Source organism: Acanthopagrus latus, chromosome 17 (assembly GCF_904848185.1).
Source record: "Acanthopagrus latus isolate v.2019 chromosome 17, fAcaLat1.1, whole genome shotgun sequence".
Taxonomy (NCBI): Eukaryota; Metazoa; Chordata; class Actinopteri; order Spariformes; family Sparidae; genus Acanthopagrus; species Acanthopagrus latus.
In genome coordinates, this window is record NC_051055.1 from 7,409,547 (window position 1) to 7,426,903 (window position 17,357).

At 41.6% G+C, this 17,357-nt stretch overlaps 1 protein-coding gene across 1 annotated transcript in view; it reads right to left on the minus strand.

The window, feature by feature from the left end:
• Window positions 1-17,357, minus strand: part of me1 (malic enzyme 1, NADP(+)-dependent, cytosolic) — an 82,089-nt gene that overhangs the window by 31,866 nt on the left and 32,866 nt on the right. The window contains exon 3 of the mRNA XM_037075464.1: window positions 14,092-14,241. Within this exon, the coding sequence (XP_036931359.1) occupies window positions 14,092-14,241 (150 nt within the window). The remainder of the gene's footprint in view (window positions 1-14,091; window positions 14,242-17,357) is intronic.

A 17,357-nucleotide genomic window follows, 5' to 3' on the forward strand; every position in this document is an offset into this window, starting at 1 on the left:
ACTGTAGCTGTCCGGGCGAAGGAGAGGCAGTCCAGAGTGTCCAGACAATTAAATGTCCAACTTCTCTTCTCAGCCAGCCTTACATAACTCATGGTGCAAGAAACAGCAGGAGAAGGCCAACTCCAGCTCAAAGGCCCTGCTAAAGGAATCAGAGGCGCAGACCTGATGAACCCAGCAGTCTATTAGAGGAGTTTCAAGCCTCCGTAAGCAGGTTTTCCATGATTTGTCTTTTCACACACATTCTGACATTTGCGGCACGCCAATGACGTTTCGCGTGGGCTGCAAAGTCACACTCAAGAGTAACCGGGCAGCGACTGCACGAGGAGGAGCTGAAGCGTGTTTATTTGCCATTGCTGCTTTGTGTTAGCAACAGTGGTCAGGACTGGATCGAGAAAAACTTTATATCCCCTGAAATTCAAACAGGTCATCCTTTCATGCGAAACACACATACAGATCATGGTGATATGGGACAGGTTAAGAGAACATTGTTAAATCATTGAGCCCTGCATGGATGACAATGATTTATGGCCGATTGTGTTCTCTATGACATTCACAGAGAAATGTGTATTCAATTTTAGGTATGTCTGGGGAGGTGGCAGGCGAGCCGCTAATGTCCACTATAAAACAGATGGAGAACTGCTTTAAGAGTCTCCAATTCTTCATGGCTGAGAGGCGAGGAGATAATTCATGTGCTATATGTTACTAAGCGAGAGCCATCATATTTTACAACACAGGCAGTTGGTGAAAAACAATTCAAATCTGCAGTCCATTTTATGCTCTCAATACTATTTAAGTAGGTTGCAAGATGTTTCAGAGGCCTTCACTTTTGTATTGATGTTTTGTAGTTATCTGGAATACTCAGGTAATCCATTAACCAATATATTGATCCCGATTAACATATCTTTGCCAGTCTGTGGAAAAAAGCTTCAAAATGGCAGATTTCTGCAGTACGTGTACAGCATACTGTACTGCCCTAACATTAGATAGCTTGTGTTAGCAACATTAACATTAGCCAGCTAGATTGAACTTGAATATTAGGTAGCATTTGCAATGTTAATGATAGCTTGTGTGAGCAAAGTTAACCAGCTAGTGTCAGCAACTTTTACATTTGCTAGCTAGCGTTAATAACATTAGCTAGTGCAACAAACTGGCAACCCCTTAAGGGGGCAGCTGATTCAAACAACTATGGTGTTGTGGCGGGAATGTAATGGAAGTGCTAGATGGAACACCACATTTAGCCTCTGACTGTTATCAATAACATTTCAGGTATGCTAAATTTCAGGGAAAAATCATGTTTTAGGCTGCAATGAAGACTTTTTACAGTTGGGGACACAAAAATTAGGGTTTGGGTTAAAATGACTACACTTCTTCAAACTGGCAAAAGAAGTTACTGGCTTTAACATATAATTATAAAGTAAATGTTGACTGCACAACATAATGGCTATAAGATTAATGACACCATCGTTGTTTCAATAAGTTCACAATAAACCTTCTGTCATTATGCAATTTTGTCAAAGTGAAATCACAGGAAAATAAAGGCTGACTGGCTATCCAGTCCAGATCTAGAATTTGTCAGTTTTTGTACAAAGAAACATTAAGTAACTTTTAACCTTAAAATAACAGTTTTAAAACCAATCTAATGGTACAGTGTCCTGTAATAGGCTGACTGGTGTCTCTGTCTCAGCCCCTCCACCCTCCAAACACTGTGTAACATCAGTAAGAGGGTAGGATCACATCACGTTATGTACTATACATGTTTCCTACAAGACACAAGTTTTTAACACATAACACTGTTATGAGAAAATGAGTTTTGTTTATGGTTAGCGCCTACATTATGTCTGACAATTTGTTACTGTTCTCAGTTACACTGAAAGACTGTGGGGGGCGCCAAATTGCACAAAAGGCCAATTTATAATGTTACTTTAAGGTTAGGGTCCTTTGATGTCATTGGTGGGACAATCACCATGTCTTTAAGGTTTTGGGATGATTATGGTCATGATTAGAAAAAAAAAAGTAAACCAAAGTCAACTGTTTTTAAATTAAGAAAGTACTCGAAAGTAGTATTTTGCCACATCTGGTGAGAGAGGAATTACGAAGCTATAATAGCTCCCCATTCTCCACTGTGCTAAGCTTAGTGCTTCTGTATAGGGAGTGAGTAAAAATAAATGTGATCATTACAAGATTGATTATTATCACTTCATAAACACAAACAAGGTGTTTGTTTGTTTGCTGCAATTAATTGTGCAATTATTTTGCATTTACTTGCTTTTTAGCAACTCTACCTTCCATCATCAAAGAGGAGCGTGGGTGCTATTAACACATTACTGGCCTGTAGGTGACACTTTCCAACTCTAACAAGGAAACTGGAGCTGCAGCTCTCACTGATGTAATGCTGAGGCCTAAATCAAGTGGATGTTGGGGGTGTCAGGGGAGAGGTCACGTCTCACGTAATGACAACAGATCAAAGAGAGTCAATGGAAAGTCACCTGGGGTCAACTGCCATTCCTGTAGAGAGGTCAGAGCTCAGACAGAGTGCTGGAAAGCTGGTCTGCATCTCCAGCAAAACTAATCATTTTCCATGAGATCATCCATAATAATCAGAGTTAACCCAAAGAACTGTTGTGTTTAATAACGGTCATGTCTCCTGCAAAGTGACACTGAAACCCTCAATACCCCCTGTGGGAATGAATGCGAAATTGTTCATCAATAATACTAAACATCCTCTTCTCCTTCCTGTTCAACGTAAACTTTCTGTATATACACCATCAAAAGTGCACTTGGGGTTAATATAGTTTCAAAGGAGTGAGATAATTGTCTCAAAATCCAGTGTGCTCTGCCAAAATACACTCTACATAAATCACATTTGTCATGCATATTTACATATAATGTTATTACAATAAATAGCCTGGAGTCAAATAGTTGTTGTTGTTTTTTTTTTCAGGACCAGTAAAGCTATTTTTCTTTCATTGCTCAAATATGTTTAATTCTTATCGGCTAACAGGCATTATCAATTTGTAAAGAGCTAAACTATGCAGCCGATTAGCTGCGCCGCCTTAATGTATCAAAGGATGAGGAATAAGTGCGTCTACTACTGAAGCCATGCCGAAGAAGCCTTTTGTGAGTTTTAGTCGAATAATGTGGTGTTTGATTGCTCACAATCTTTTAAAAAGTTACTCAAATTTAATGAGTAACAAAATGTTGTCCGTGCTGTCCTATAATGTTTTATCTTGAAGGCCCAGTCAATATCAAAGATCAAGACCTCCTATGTATTATTATTATTATTATTATGTACTGTTCATAGTAACGATTTGTAATCTTTTATTAGATCTAGCCCGTTGGCATTTTTTGCTTTGAAACGTGCAAAGTATGAAAGGGTATTATGGGTATTAGACCATAATAACAGGCACTGAATAATCTCTTTTTTCATCTCTGATTTTGGTAGGAAGTCGGAAGTCGGATCAGGCCTTTTTGCACATACCAACTGTCAAAATAACTTTGATTTTCCACCAGTTACATGTAATGCTATGTTAAAGTCAGTTGAAATGAAGCGATATTTGCAGACGACGTTGACAGTTTGGAGGCCTTCTGAGTCACGCAGCCCTGAGAACAGATGCATATCTTCAAGCTCTCAGATTCCAACCTCGGGCCAAGTGCATGACAAAACTACAAGCGTTCACAGCCAAAACTGAGCTGCGAGCTGATGGAATTGTCAAAACACAGAGAAAATTAGCTTTTAGCGTTTTCTTGCCCCATCCATTAAGTTAGCAGAGGGCCGTTTTTAAGTGAAACAGGAGAAGCAGAGCAGTTAAGAGATTATAAGGTCAGATACCGTAGGCCTCATATCATTCGCCGAGGTTTTATCTAAGAGCAGATACGAAGGTGGCACAATGTGATGGTGATTAATGTGTGACTCTGCTGACTCAGCTCTTTTTTGGAAGTGAGGAGTGTCCAGGGTAACCATGAGGATGACCCAGATGCAGTCATGGTTCTTAGTGGTCTGCTAAACTCGGAGTGTAAACCATCATGCCTCCAAATAACAGTCCTCTGAGTTCATGGCTTTTATTCAAAAAATGTGTTTGAATGTCCACAAAAGAAAGCAAGCAACCCAGAAGTAATTAGTTTCATAATTAAATTCAAATTTGACTGAATAAATCAGTTGAGTGTGTGTATATGTGTTAAACTGCAGTTGTGTTTCTCTGGTGTAATCTACAGTTGCCATGGTTGCCATGGTGATGGTAACTCTTCGGTCAGACAGTTTTATAAAGATTTCAGCCGAGCACCTCTCATGCTCCTGCTCCTGCCTCAAACACAATGCCTTCTGTCACTTAGTAATTGGAAGCAATGTTGCAAAAAGCAAAAAAGTGGTGAAAACTCAAACTTATGAACATATTTGTTTAAATGTGGTATGAACAGTCGTTAGTGACTACTATAATAAAAGATTTGTGTGTGAGAGACATGTCAAGAAAGGAAGGGGGCCCATCAAAACTGCTTATGTAAATGGCCCAGAATGCTACACTGCTGCATCAGAGGACATTATATACATTGCAAGTCTCCCTTTGCCGCCCCCTCACTCCCATGGTAATTTTTGGTTGCGAAGAAAAAAAACAAAATTGCCTCTGGAACTGATGCATAACCTGCCACACCTGGAAAAACAAGCACTACAGTAAATCAGATGTTTAGCGGGGCTCAGTGACCACAAACTGTCAACCTCCATCGTCTTCACTGGCCCACGCGGTCTTAACAGCTTCATTAGGTCAATGCTGAGCCTCGTCAGAGAACCAGTGAGTGGTGGCAGCTGTTTGGACCTGATCAGGTTGGGTATTTTTGTAAATTTTGCATCATTCCATCAGACCGTGTCCTGAGTTTTACACTACACCGAAAAAACGAAATTGCCTCGGATTGTCGGTTACAACCTGCCAGAAAGGTTGGACTGTGACTCCGGGAAATTTTGGTTTAGAGTTTCCATTCAGTCCAGTGGGAAACAAAGCTGCATTTGACAAATTACTGAGGCATTTTCCATTCATGATGGTAGTGGTTTGTATGTGGTTAGTGTGGACAATTCAGCAGATTTAAGATGTCACGTTAATCTTTCAAAATCTGACACATGTATATCTTTTATAACTCTACTTTATCTTATGCTAAATCCTGGCTGTTAGGGAATCCCTTCATTTTTGACATATGGGAATTTTAAAACTGTTGCACCACTGCCTCTCACTTCCTACTGTGCATCTGTGTAGCACAGGCTAATGGGAGGCTTGTTAATGATGGAATTGATAATGACATTGTTGGTGATATCCAGCTTGTGGCCAGAAATCCATCCTAACATGGTCAAGATGTGACCTCTGACAGTATGTGTGACTCTCCATTTAACCCCGCATACATCTGCATTGCATACATACTGTATTACATCACACATACCCATGTGGCTGATCCAAGTCACACAGGAATGAGGCCAGCAGCATGGAACGACACTGCTGAGGTGCTGGCAACCCTCCTACACTAGCTTTGGAAAAGCCACCTCCTGCATGTGCTTTGGCGCACAAGCAATGTGCACACATTTCAGCTCTGACAAGTGCAATAAAGATGTGATATAGGTTTATTTCAATTTGCAGCCTCTTTGTTGATTTATTGGGCCGCCTTGGGCTCTGCAGCAGTAACTGTGGCAAAAAGATAACATCGTTAAAACATACAGAGCGCATAAGTACAAAGTAGTGGAAGTGGCCAACATTTGCAAACATAGGGTTATTCCATAAGGGATCATAACTCACCAACCTCTCCAGTTCTAGCTTTTATGGTTTTCTCAAGGCAGGGAGATGACAGCTACAACCACACTATCACTGTTTAGAAGGTGTTAGACTTAATATATTTAATATTTTGTTTTGAATGCATTGTGAAATTCACATTAAAGCCAGAGGACGTTGCCAACCTCTGTGACATATGCTGAATGAATTTTCTGCTGCATGCTGCTAAGGGTCCGCCTCAAAACTACAAACCAGGCTGAGTGTGAGTCACAGATAAGCTTCATGGGATGATCAGCGAGTTGTATTTTCCAGTGTGGGCTGCTGAAATATTACTACTGAGCCCCAAAATTGGACCTGAGACGGTGCAGGGATAGCAGCCAAACAGAACTGTGCTCTATAATTTTGTCATTGGTGGGAATGGAGAGTATTATATTAATGCATCATTCAGCGACTCCAGTAATGTCAAACTGAAACCCCACTATTGAGAAAAAAAGGTCTTTGGGGAAATATTAGAAATGCTCCCTTTTGAGTCATAATCTGAAGGGATGTGTCAGTGTACTCGCAAACTGGCAGGCTGAGCCCTGCCAAAAGGTTGACAGATCGCTATGACCTGCAAGGCGGGGATTACACAACCGATGGAGACCCCCAGCGGCATTAGAGAACTCAATCTGTCATATTTTGAAATTCTTCTTGATCTCTTTTCAGTTTTGACAAATGTAATTTGAACAATGAAATAATTTCCAAATGTTAAACTGATGACAATGGCAGAACCAAACTAAAAACTTGAGGCAACTGAGTCTCTTTCCAATTCGTGTTCTCGTGTTTTCTTCAAATAGTTGAATGTGTGGGTCTTTTCACCAGCTCTTTTCAGAATGTCTGACATGAGACATTTCAACTAATGAAGGGAAACAGCACAATGGATTTGTGGTACAACAAATCCACAAACAATTGTGCCCACTAGAACATATATTCAAAATCAAACTAAGAAAAAACATGGTCAAACCCACTGCCTCGCTATGAGATAACATCATCCTTGTTAACATGCTTGCAGATTAGCTCACCAGATGTTAGTGCTAGTTCAGCAACTGCATCAGGCGGCTGTAGCTCAGGTGATAGAGCCAGTGATTTGTTATTAGAACATTGCTGGTTCGATTCCCCTGGTCTGCATGTTAACATGTACTTGGGCAAGATACTGAACCCCAAACTTCTCCTGATGTGCTGGTCGGCACCTTGCATGACATCCACCACCATCAGTGTACGAATGTATGAATTACTGTAAGTTGCTTTGGACAATAGTGTCTGCTGAATGCCCTAAAATGTAAAATGTAAATGTTAATGCATCTGTCATGTGATCATTGTCTTGCATGCCTTACCTTTCCCAAACCCTGTAAATTACAGACCACAAGCAGATTGCGTGTTACTAGCTATACTGCGTAGGGGTAAGGACCTCACCAGCATCTAAACTGACATTAGCAGGTTTTAAAGCTGATGAAATGCTAGCTAGTTATCTAGCCAACGAGCTGATGTCAGTTTTCCCTGGTCCAAGGGGCAGGACCAGACATGTGAGGTTGGAAGGATATATTAGCAGGAAATGTGGGCTGCTGCTCAGAGTCTGTGGCTGTTTTGTTGTGTAGCAGCCTACTCTGACTGTGACAGACCACTGACATTACTGCTTTATGCAAATATAATTCAAATGGAATTGAAAATGAAATGAAAATGCTCCAACATGCATATGTGCTTCATGCTGGGCTCTGAAACAACACCAGTATGATCATGACAATGATGATGATTTATGTTGCTTCAGTAAAATTCACACCATACACAGTCTGGCATTCTTAGTCACTTCGGCGACAGAAGATCATTTGACAAATCCTGGGCCAGACAACCACAGTGTTCACAGACCCTGACTGGATCCTGACCAACCAGAGTGTGACCGGAGCCAAACATCTAAAAAGGTGAGGCGAGACGGTTACAGAGGCTGCCAGGCATGCTTTTAGGCTGCCTGAATGAATACGTTTGCAATGATTTCATGGCTGTTCCTTCGAGACACAATGGAACAAACTAGATGTTCTCCTAGAGAGCCAAATCCAACCACCTTGCTCCCTGGCTACGCTACACCACTCCAAGTCATGGAAAGTTATGGCAGTTTGAATTAGCAAAGGCCCCTGGTCCTGCAGGTCACAGACAATTCTGCCAGGTAGTCTTACTCAAGTAGACAGTTATTCAAAACATATATTTAGCTTGATTACTTTCCATGTTTGCACAGTAAACATGGAAAGTTATGCTGCTGTGGATTTATGTTGGGTATTAGCTGATACATGAATTTATTATACTAAGGGATATGGCCTACTGTGTCTTAAAGTCCCTTTGCTTTCACTGGCTCTAGAACATTCCCGGACATGAGCCTTACATTGTTAAACAAGGTCCAGGGTGGAATTAATCCCAAATGTTTGCCACGCTCCTCCTGAGGTCGGTGTAATTCCAAACCACGTCTCTCCTCCCTACTTCTCCAACGCTTCTCAGGTTTGACACAAGCACATGAGCCTTGTTCATGGTCTACCAAAGGCTATAAATGCGGTCAGCAACTACATCAGCAAAAGTTGAGCAATCAATCAGATTAGGAAACAAATTCTCTCTGGACTTGAGTTATGTGGAGTTACTGGTGGTTTCTTATTGATGGGTTTAAACAGGTCATCACGGTTCAACAACCAGGGTTGGATTAATGATCCGGAAGGCAAGGCTATTTTCTGTTTACCCTGGATGCTCATCAATCCAAATAAAGCCGTCTCTCTCACACACACTTGCAGTGTTACACTGTGTGTGGGCCTGAGCGGGGTGAGATCAGGGCTCAAAAGGCCCTAATCTGAAAGGTTGGAACACTTCATCATCCGGCATGTGCCACACCAGAGGTGGCCGAGGCAGCTTCAGCTGATGCCTTTCATTAGGCCTTTATAACCTCCTGCAGCACGCCCTCTGGTTTAGTCTATGACCGGCCTTACAAGACCTAATCATCATGTATTACAGGACGTCTTTTATGTAGCCGATAATGAACCAAGTAGCACTTTACTTCTGTGTGGTTTCCAACTCCTTTCCGCTCACATAAAGCATTACGTCGCATATTACAATGCAGGTGTTTGCATTTGATGAACACCTGACTGGACAAATGTGTCGATCGCCAGGCCATCCCCCAAATTATTCTGTGAATGCTGTCAAATTTAGCACATCTGTCAACTGGTTTTAATTATTTTGTAAAAATTTGAGGTAAGAAATAAGCCTGGTAGTTGATAAATTCATAGTCTCAAGAATGAGACATGTCATTAAAGAGTACAGTACAAAGTACATATATTGCCCAAAATGTGCTTCTTCTTAAATTCAGGTTTAAACGCCTTCCAACATTTTCACTTTTAGTCATGTATGACTTGTTTTTATAAAACTGTTAAATGACAAACTGTGTGTAACTGTGTGAATATGGACAGGATGTTTCCTCATGATGAGCCTGGCTCTGAGTAACATTTTACCAGGTTAAATGAACCAAAAAAAAAATCTATGTTTAGCCTTTTCATAAGGTTTGTTGACAGCAAATCAAAAACAACAATTAAAAAACATTTTACATCATCCTTATCCTTTACATATATACCTCTTTACAGTGTTAAGGGAAAAAGGGATACACTGTTTGATTGGCGGTCCAAGGTTGAGCGTCTGGTCTTCATCCTGGCCCGTCTCCAGGGAGATGAAGAATGCCTGTCCCACTCTCAGGCTCCTGACAGACAGCTGTAGTAGCAGTAGAGTTTCTGACACTTGACTCTTAACCAAGAATCCGGTAATGGCCTACCAATGATCATCTATCTCCATCAGCAAGATGGATTGGTTCATGTCACTTGCCTCGAGAGCTCCTTGAAAAGTCAGACTCTTACTTTTAAAGGACGTATCACAAGTTTATTTAGACTCTCCATAGTAGTGCACCACAGAGGGGCGAGGTGACACTGGCTGTGACTGAGGTGGACCTAATTGCTTGTATGCAATACTTGGGATCATTTTTCTGCTACAAAACATTATCATTTATCACAACTGAGTACTTTCAGCTGTCAAACAAAGTACACAACCTGCATTTATGGTGAAAACAGAAAAAAACTCTGTGTAGTGAGGACAGACACACTTTCTCTGCTGAAACACTGCGTCCGCTCATGAGCTTACGGACCAATAAAAGTAAGCATGTTCACTAATCTTCTGATGATGTGAATGTGTTCCTTTTTCCAGCTCTGCTTCCTGCCTCTGCCCCATCTAAAGATCAGTGAATCAGCCGTGTTTTGACACCTAATGGCGCTTGACCTTTGGCCTCCAGTGCAGAGCCTGGTGTTAGAGTGTTTAGTCTCCCTGAGGCAGATTAGCGGGTAAAGTCGGGCAAGGCAAGGAGAGGCTGCTGCCGCTGCTTCCACACAGAAAGTCTTTATACCTGAATGCCAGTGATTACAGACCTAATCTGCTGCTATGGTGGTCTGACGGGAAGACATGCATGCATGCACGCACACACACATGCACATTGGCATCAGCATGGTGGTGAGTAAAATGCCCCGTGCCCTGTTACTCTGCACTTCATTCACACCCAACAGGAGCAGAGACATGAGCTGATCCCTTAAGATCATATACAAAAAAAGATGGAGCATCTACAGCTATGCTAGCATTTCTGTGAGGGAATAAACAGGCAAAATTCTTTGCTACATGTGCAATATCACGTTAAAGTGGCTACAGGGAACTTTAAGTTTTTGGTTGATTTGTTGATTCTTTCAAATTGTGACCTGATGATGGCGCCAGACAGAGCGTTATTACTATTCATCTTGTCTGTACCAAATGTCATAGTAATCCATCCAATTTTTGTTGAGATATCTTTTTTAAACCCGCAGAATGGCAACAAAAATACATAATGATGCATCATCTGCGAACCATGAATATCTGTACCAAATGTAATCATAATTATTTCATTAACTGCTGATATGTTTTGACAAAAGACGAGTCAATGGAAGCGCTAAAGGAAAAATTAGGGGTCACCTATCCATCCTCTGGGGATCATGAATGTACTTTTTTCTTCCATTTGCTTGAGATATTTTGGTCTGAACCAAAGCGGTGGATCAACTGACCAACATGCCACTAGCATGGCTAAAACCAAAGACACCACATGCCATAAATACTGGCTCATAAGTACCATCATTTCAGCCGGCTCCATTTACTCAGGCATGGTTAGCAGAGAGAAACAGCCGGGCTGAGAACCTAAATCTGTCAGAGACAGCGGGCTTTGTCCCGGGTGTATTCTGCTAACTGATCCCCCTGATGCACATTTCCTAGAGGCCCGACTCCAACCCCCGAGGCCTCTGGCAGCAGGTCCTGTCCGACTGCGCTGTGAGATTGAGGGAGTGTATAAAATGACTCCTCCGGCCAGCTCAGTGTGAGAGGAAGGGAAGCATGCTAGGAATATTTTCCACATATTTCTGCAGAGACGGGGAAAGAGGGAGTTGTTGGTAACAAGGTTATGTGCATGGGAGAACTCGGGTTTCCAAGTATTTTAAATATACCCAAGGTAAGCATTTATAATAAAACTGCTTCGACAAAATTAGGAAAACTGGGGTTTCGCAGCTAATTAAAAACATTTGTGCTGGTAAATTAAGGCATCACGAAATAATGTGTTCGAAAATCCTGGCTTTGCTAAAGAATTGATGCTCTATAAAATACTTGGACTGCCATAATTCTGTGATCCCATTCCAAAGTAGTTACCAGTACTGTTTTAGCACCATTTGTTTTTTACCAGGCTAATTGTCCAAATTTAGCTTGATTGTTAAAAAAATCAACTAATGACCATCGACTTTAGTTAAATGCCTGCTGGCTAACAACAACAGCTAACCACACTGAGCTGTCGTGTGGATTATTGGCTCAAATATCCTGTTAGATTCATCAGTGATTACATAGCTAACAGCAGTAAGTGAGCTAAAGAGCCCGTGCAGGACAGTTGACTAGGGTGGTCTAATTCCTATCAGTCTTATAAGAGGAAAAACAAATCCAACGCTTGTAACCAACCTGAGTAAGTTAAACTCAAGCAAGCCGGGCCAAGAAAAACAGAGCCAGGCCTTGAATGCAGCAGGGAGAGCAAAATAATTATCAACTCTATGTTATATCTGTCTCGATGCTTAGGTGGTGTTGCTATCAGATAGTGAGAGACTTGGACCTGATGAACCTAATTGAGGGAAAAGAGATACTAGAAGAGAGGTGTGTGCAAGAGCGTCTGTGTGTGTGTGTGTGTGTGTGTGTGTGTGTGTGTGTGTGTGTGTGTGTGTGTGTGTGTCGGACAGAGTGACAGTGTGTTTATAGCAGAAGAAGAGGGGAATCCAATGAACGCCGGTCTGCTCGGAGCTGAGCCAGATCGACTCAAGGTGGACCCTGAACTGATTTTGACAGCTTACAGTGGTTAACCTCGAGCTCGGCGGTCTGACCAAAACCACCACAACCTACATACTTGGCTCAGACTTTATGATATTATAGACCAGTTCCAACATCACTTACACATAAAGATTAAGAGTCCTTGAGCTTTAGGTTTCAGTGCAATACACTGAATCATTTGACAATCTGCTCTAGCTTTGGTAGATAGGCTTGAAGACCCTTAGGCTTGTCAGGTTTTTGAGGTAATCCAAGTCGCATCAAGCAAAGTCATGTTCACAAAATTCTTGCTTGTGAAACAAAACAAAAAAGCCAATAAGACTGCTGTTAAATGTCAGTCTGCTCATCTTATAGCCAATCTGATGCCACATTTATGTGTTGCTATCTAGTGACGCCACAATTACCGTCTCAGCAGAGTCAAACTGAATGCTTTTCCTGAGCATGAAAGCAGAGTTGGTTGTAACGTGTAAGCAGAGAGAAAAAATATTTAGGTTTCTGTTTGACCTTTACAGTCTGGATGTAAAATGTCGTACATCTGTCGAAGCCAAAAAACAACACAACTTTTTAATCAAGAAGCTCACCATCCATAATTTCTTGCGTCTCACATGAAATTGAAAATCTAAAACATCTGAAATGATGGGAGTGGAGTTTCAGCCAGGACACATGCAGAGTGTACCCAGCCTAAAAAGCAAGATATCAGCGGCACACTTCAGCAGATGGCAGTTGCTGTTTACTCCATTTTCGATATGCAGACGTTTGAATTTAACGTAGAGGAATCACGGGAACATTATTGTTGTGTTGATAACAGCACAGCACAGGAAATGTGGTCGTGGTGATTTTCAGGTGAAAAGACGTTAAGCAAGCCTATTAAAACTGGAGTAAATGTTCATTTCATGGTTTAACAGTTTACACGTTATACAAGATCTCCTGGTTATGTTTCCTGGCGAAACCCACTGAGGATTCTTTCACACTACCCATCACAGTAGCCAGGTTTCCATTCAAATGAAGAGCCAGTTTTAACAGAATTGTTACTGGCACAAGAAAATGCAAAGTTTTGTGCATTGCCATCCACAGCAGTTAATTAAGCAACAGCTGGTGATGCTGGTATTAACCAGAACTGCCGTTAAACCATCATGGAACCAGTTAACTAAAAGAGAAAACAGAGTGCCAGTCCAATGTCAAATAATGAAAAACATGTGGAAACATGATTGAAATATGGATTTTCTATTGATTTCATGTGTTAATTTGAGGAAGATTACAGTCTCCTCATCGCTCCACAAACAGTAGAGAGTCTCGTCAGTGGAGACATCTAACTGGCTTGTCTAGTCTTTTACCATAGCATCCCATTTCACTTTAATCCATACACTTTTCAATAAAAAACACTTTGTTTGGAATATTTCGAGATGTTTTTCAAATTTTCTAAAAAGTGTTATACCACAGGTTCCTCAGTGATGACTACAGTAATGGCAGCTTGTTTCCTCCTGCCCTCAACTCACATTTGTCTATACTTCTTGAATTGACAAATATTTATACATTGTGTAAGCCAGATGGTGGTAATTGGTGCAAAAATGTGACCAAACAGTTCTTTCCACTGCTCTCTATGTGAGGAGAGGCCGCCTGAAGCAGTGGAATATTGGTACCGCACAGCCAGCAGTAGAAGTAAACTGCTGGCTGATACCAAGCGCTGCAACAAAAACAATGAAACTGCTGATACAATAAAACACGTAATAACCGAGTGGTGGGAGAGTGATTTGGTGGGAACATTGAAAGAAAACAGCATCATTCGCTTCCTTTTGGCCCGCCGCCTGCTCGCAGCCAACAAGCTAAAACCAAATCCTCATGCAGATTGTTTTTATCTTTTAAACTGCAACTTGGAAATGTCTCTGTTATGATTCAAGATAGTTTCGGTGATGTGAGTGTGCCTCACCTCGGTCTCGTAAATATCAGGCCATACTGCTGACACGCCAGGCCCACAGTGGGGGTGTAAATGATGGGCATGAACCTGTCGATGTCTGACGTTATCACCCGGTAGAAGAGCTTCTCGTTGCGGTCCTGGAGCCCCATCAGAAACACATATCTGGGAGTGACAGGGAGGAGCAGGGAGGGAAACACAGCATGTTAATCTCTAACATCTTGAGGACTCATACCTGCAGAACTGAGGAGGGGTTTATTAGAGTCAGATGCTAAGTCCTGTGTGTTTGTGAGTTAGATACACCGGGCAAGAATGGAGGGACTGAATGGAAACACTTGGAGGGGATGTATGAGAGTATGAGCATATGTCCATATGAATGCTTTGTTACAGCCAGTTACAAAAAGCGAAGACAAGAACTTTGCTCACATGTCCAACAATTACTTGTGAAGATTTGCTTTGCTTGTGTTGCAAATAATTGGAAAAAAAACACACAGATAGAAATCAGCCCCTCAAACAGCCTACACAAGCCCTTTGTTCCGATCGTGGATTGACCGGGAACCGAGGGTTTGCATGTGACCCAAATTAAACAGAGCACGCCAGAGAGAGCTCTATTTCTAATCAGAGAAGTTTCCGTAAGGCCAAGAGCACAAGGTGCCTCTTGTTGAGGGGATAAAAAGCATGCACGCCCTCTCTGCTATAGGTTAGGCCACAGCTGCTGCACAATACGCGGTGGTGACAGTCGCTCTTGGAGAGAGCTGTTTTCATATTTGGAGAACCAAATTAGTTTCTGACACATGCAATTCATCACATGAAGGATCTCTGTTGACCTCACACTGTGCTGTTGAAATCAGTTTAGCCACAGACTAATTACTTGCTATAGACTCAAGTATATACAGTACTGAATGTCTCTGTTCCTATCTGTACTTTTCTATATCAAAAGTCATTGTCCAATGACAAGCTTTTTCCAGAGCTTTCAACCGCATGTCAAACTCCAAGGCTGAATAACTTCACTTGACTTGCCATGGAGATGCCATGTGTGCTATCTCCTTGAACTGTGTAAATTCCATCCACTAAGGAGGACCACCGATCCCAAACATCTCTGTTCAAAGAGTTCAAAGTCTAAATAATACCAAGAACTACTTCTACTTCCGCCTGTCGTAGTCAACTATCAGCTCTATTAATGCATGAGGCACCTCTGACAGAAAGAGGACATTGATGACAGCTGACCACACACTCTGTCCTGTGGAGTGTTTTCAATCCTCAGAATGGCAACAATGCTGTGTGTGATGTGTGTGGCAACACCACAAACCTCGTTGCATCTGAGATGTAAACCCTTTATAGAAAATGATGAGGTTACGTAGGGGATGGACTAAAGGAAAGGAGAAGAACAGCAGGTACTATAATCCAGGTATTCTAAAGTTTGTGTGCAGATGTTAAAACAACGGGAGGTCCCAGGATTCTTAAAACTATCAAATGCTGTTTAATTAAATTTTGTATGATATATAAGTGTCGTATCTGTATCATATTGGTATCTGTGATACAAGCCTGGCTGGAACTTAGTATTGGATCCGAAATAAATCTGTGGTTTTGCAAGTCAGTAGAAAGCTAGAGAAAAACTGTCTTTCTGTGTTTTCGTTAGTATGAGTTTCACGTGAAATGATACAGTAACACAACAAGAGCACATCAGTGTCGGTGCATCAAGTCTTCTTCTTTTCATTACTAAATATCAAATGTCATCAGCTCATGTTAATGAGTTTTCATTTGCGTTTGAATCTGAATGTGGGCAGTGTTGGACCTTTGTCTGTATTAATCTATCTGGCTGATTCCTTATTATAGATGCAGTATGTAGGATTTCAATTAAAAAACATGAATATCTTAAATTATCATGATTATGTGAATGATATGTCAAAGTAGTCTACGCCCAGCATGGATCCTTGCCTGCCTCCAGCCTGAAAACCTCCTCCTTTGGGTGGTTCAAGGCTCCTGTGCTAGTGATGTCACAGTTTGTCTTATTTCTAATTCAGTGTGATTTTAAGCTAAGAAACAAATTTAAAAATAAAAGAGAGTTGATTTTAAAGATAATGCATCTATTAGTCAGGAACTGTTTCTTTAATATCAATTTTTGTTATTCATGCTTGACTTAATTTTACAGTAAAGTGAATATTTTGAGGACGTTCATTTTTCTGCAGCCCTCGGAAAGACATCTTCACTGTTAGTTTCGAGACAACTCTGATTTTGTGATTTCACAGGCAGGGTGAAAGCATGCCGTGACAAGTGAGCTGCTCTCCTTGCTAAATGTGTGAGGTCCCTCTTTGAGAGTGAAGAGCAAAGACATCAGACAGACCGAAGTTTGAATTGTGTTCACAGCTACCTCGATGACTTCACTCCTCACTGTACCTCTGACTCAACAAACAGAGCTAATCCCCACATCAAATCCTAACATATCACTGCAGCGTGCTATTGTTTGATTTGATGCTGGCAAACATTAAGGAGGGTTCCTTTCCCCATTCGTAACCTTAAAAGGCGTGAGCTCTACCCACACCCAGGAAACAGGATTATTTACAGTACACACTGCTTTATAAAGCAGGATCCACGCTGACTTACTGAGTGCACTGTTTCCTTTAAAGTCAAGGCAGGTGGGACATAATCTATCTCCTTCTTAATCTAGCTGAGCATGAGTGATCGACTGGCTCATTTTCAGCTTGTTACTGCTTTCTAACAACCTCACTACGTATTCCCCTCAGCTGTGTTCCACATACTGCAGTATTTCAGTTGGCAAGGCATTTGAACATCCATTTCCTCTGTTGGCGACACAGTCACAGTAGGTACTTGAGTTACTCCATCATCACGGATCATAAACGCATGGGCTCGCAGAGCTGTCCTCTTCGACGCAATAATTCAAAGGCGAGCTCCGCTGAGGGAAAAAAAATATCTAGATATCTGATTAAAATAGAATGAGAAGTAGCAAAGGGTCTGAGTTATGGTCATAAGGAATACGTGACAGCGTCCAGCAGCACATACCAGAGAAGGACTCAGAGTTGGGGGAGCAGACTGTAAGTAAACACAGTGAGCTCGACCAACAGCAGACAAATAGCAGCCCTTAATCCAAAACTGGAACGCAGATTGTCAGTGACACTGACGGGGCATGGGAATGGCAATGAACAGCTCCTAATGACTGTTTTTAGATGTTGATGTTGCTACGGTGGAGAATGAGGCAGCTTATAAGAAGGTCTACTTCCTGGTGACCCTAAATCTTGTCTCAGAAGCAGCTCACTCATCCT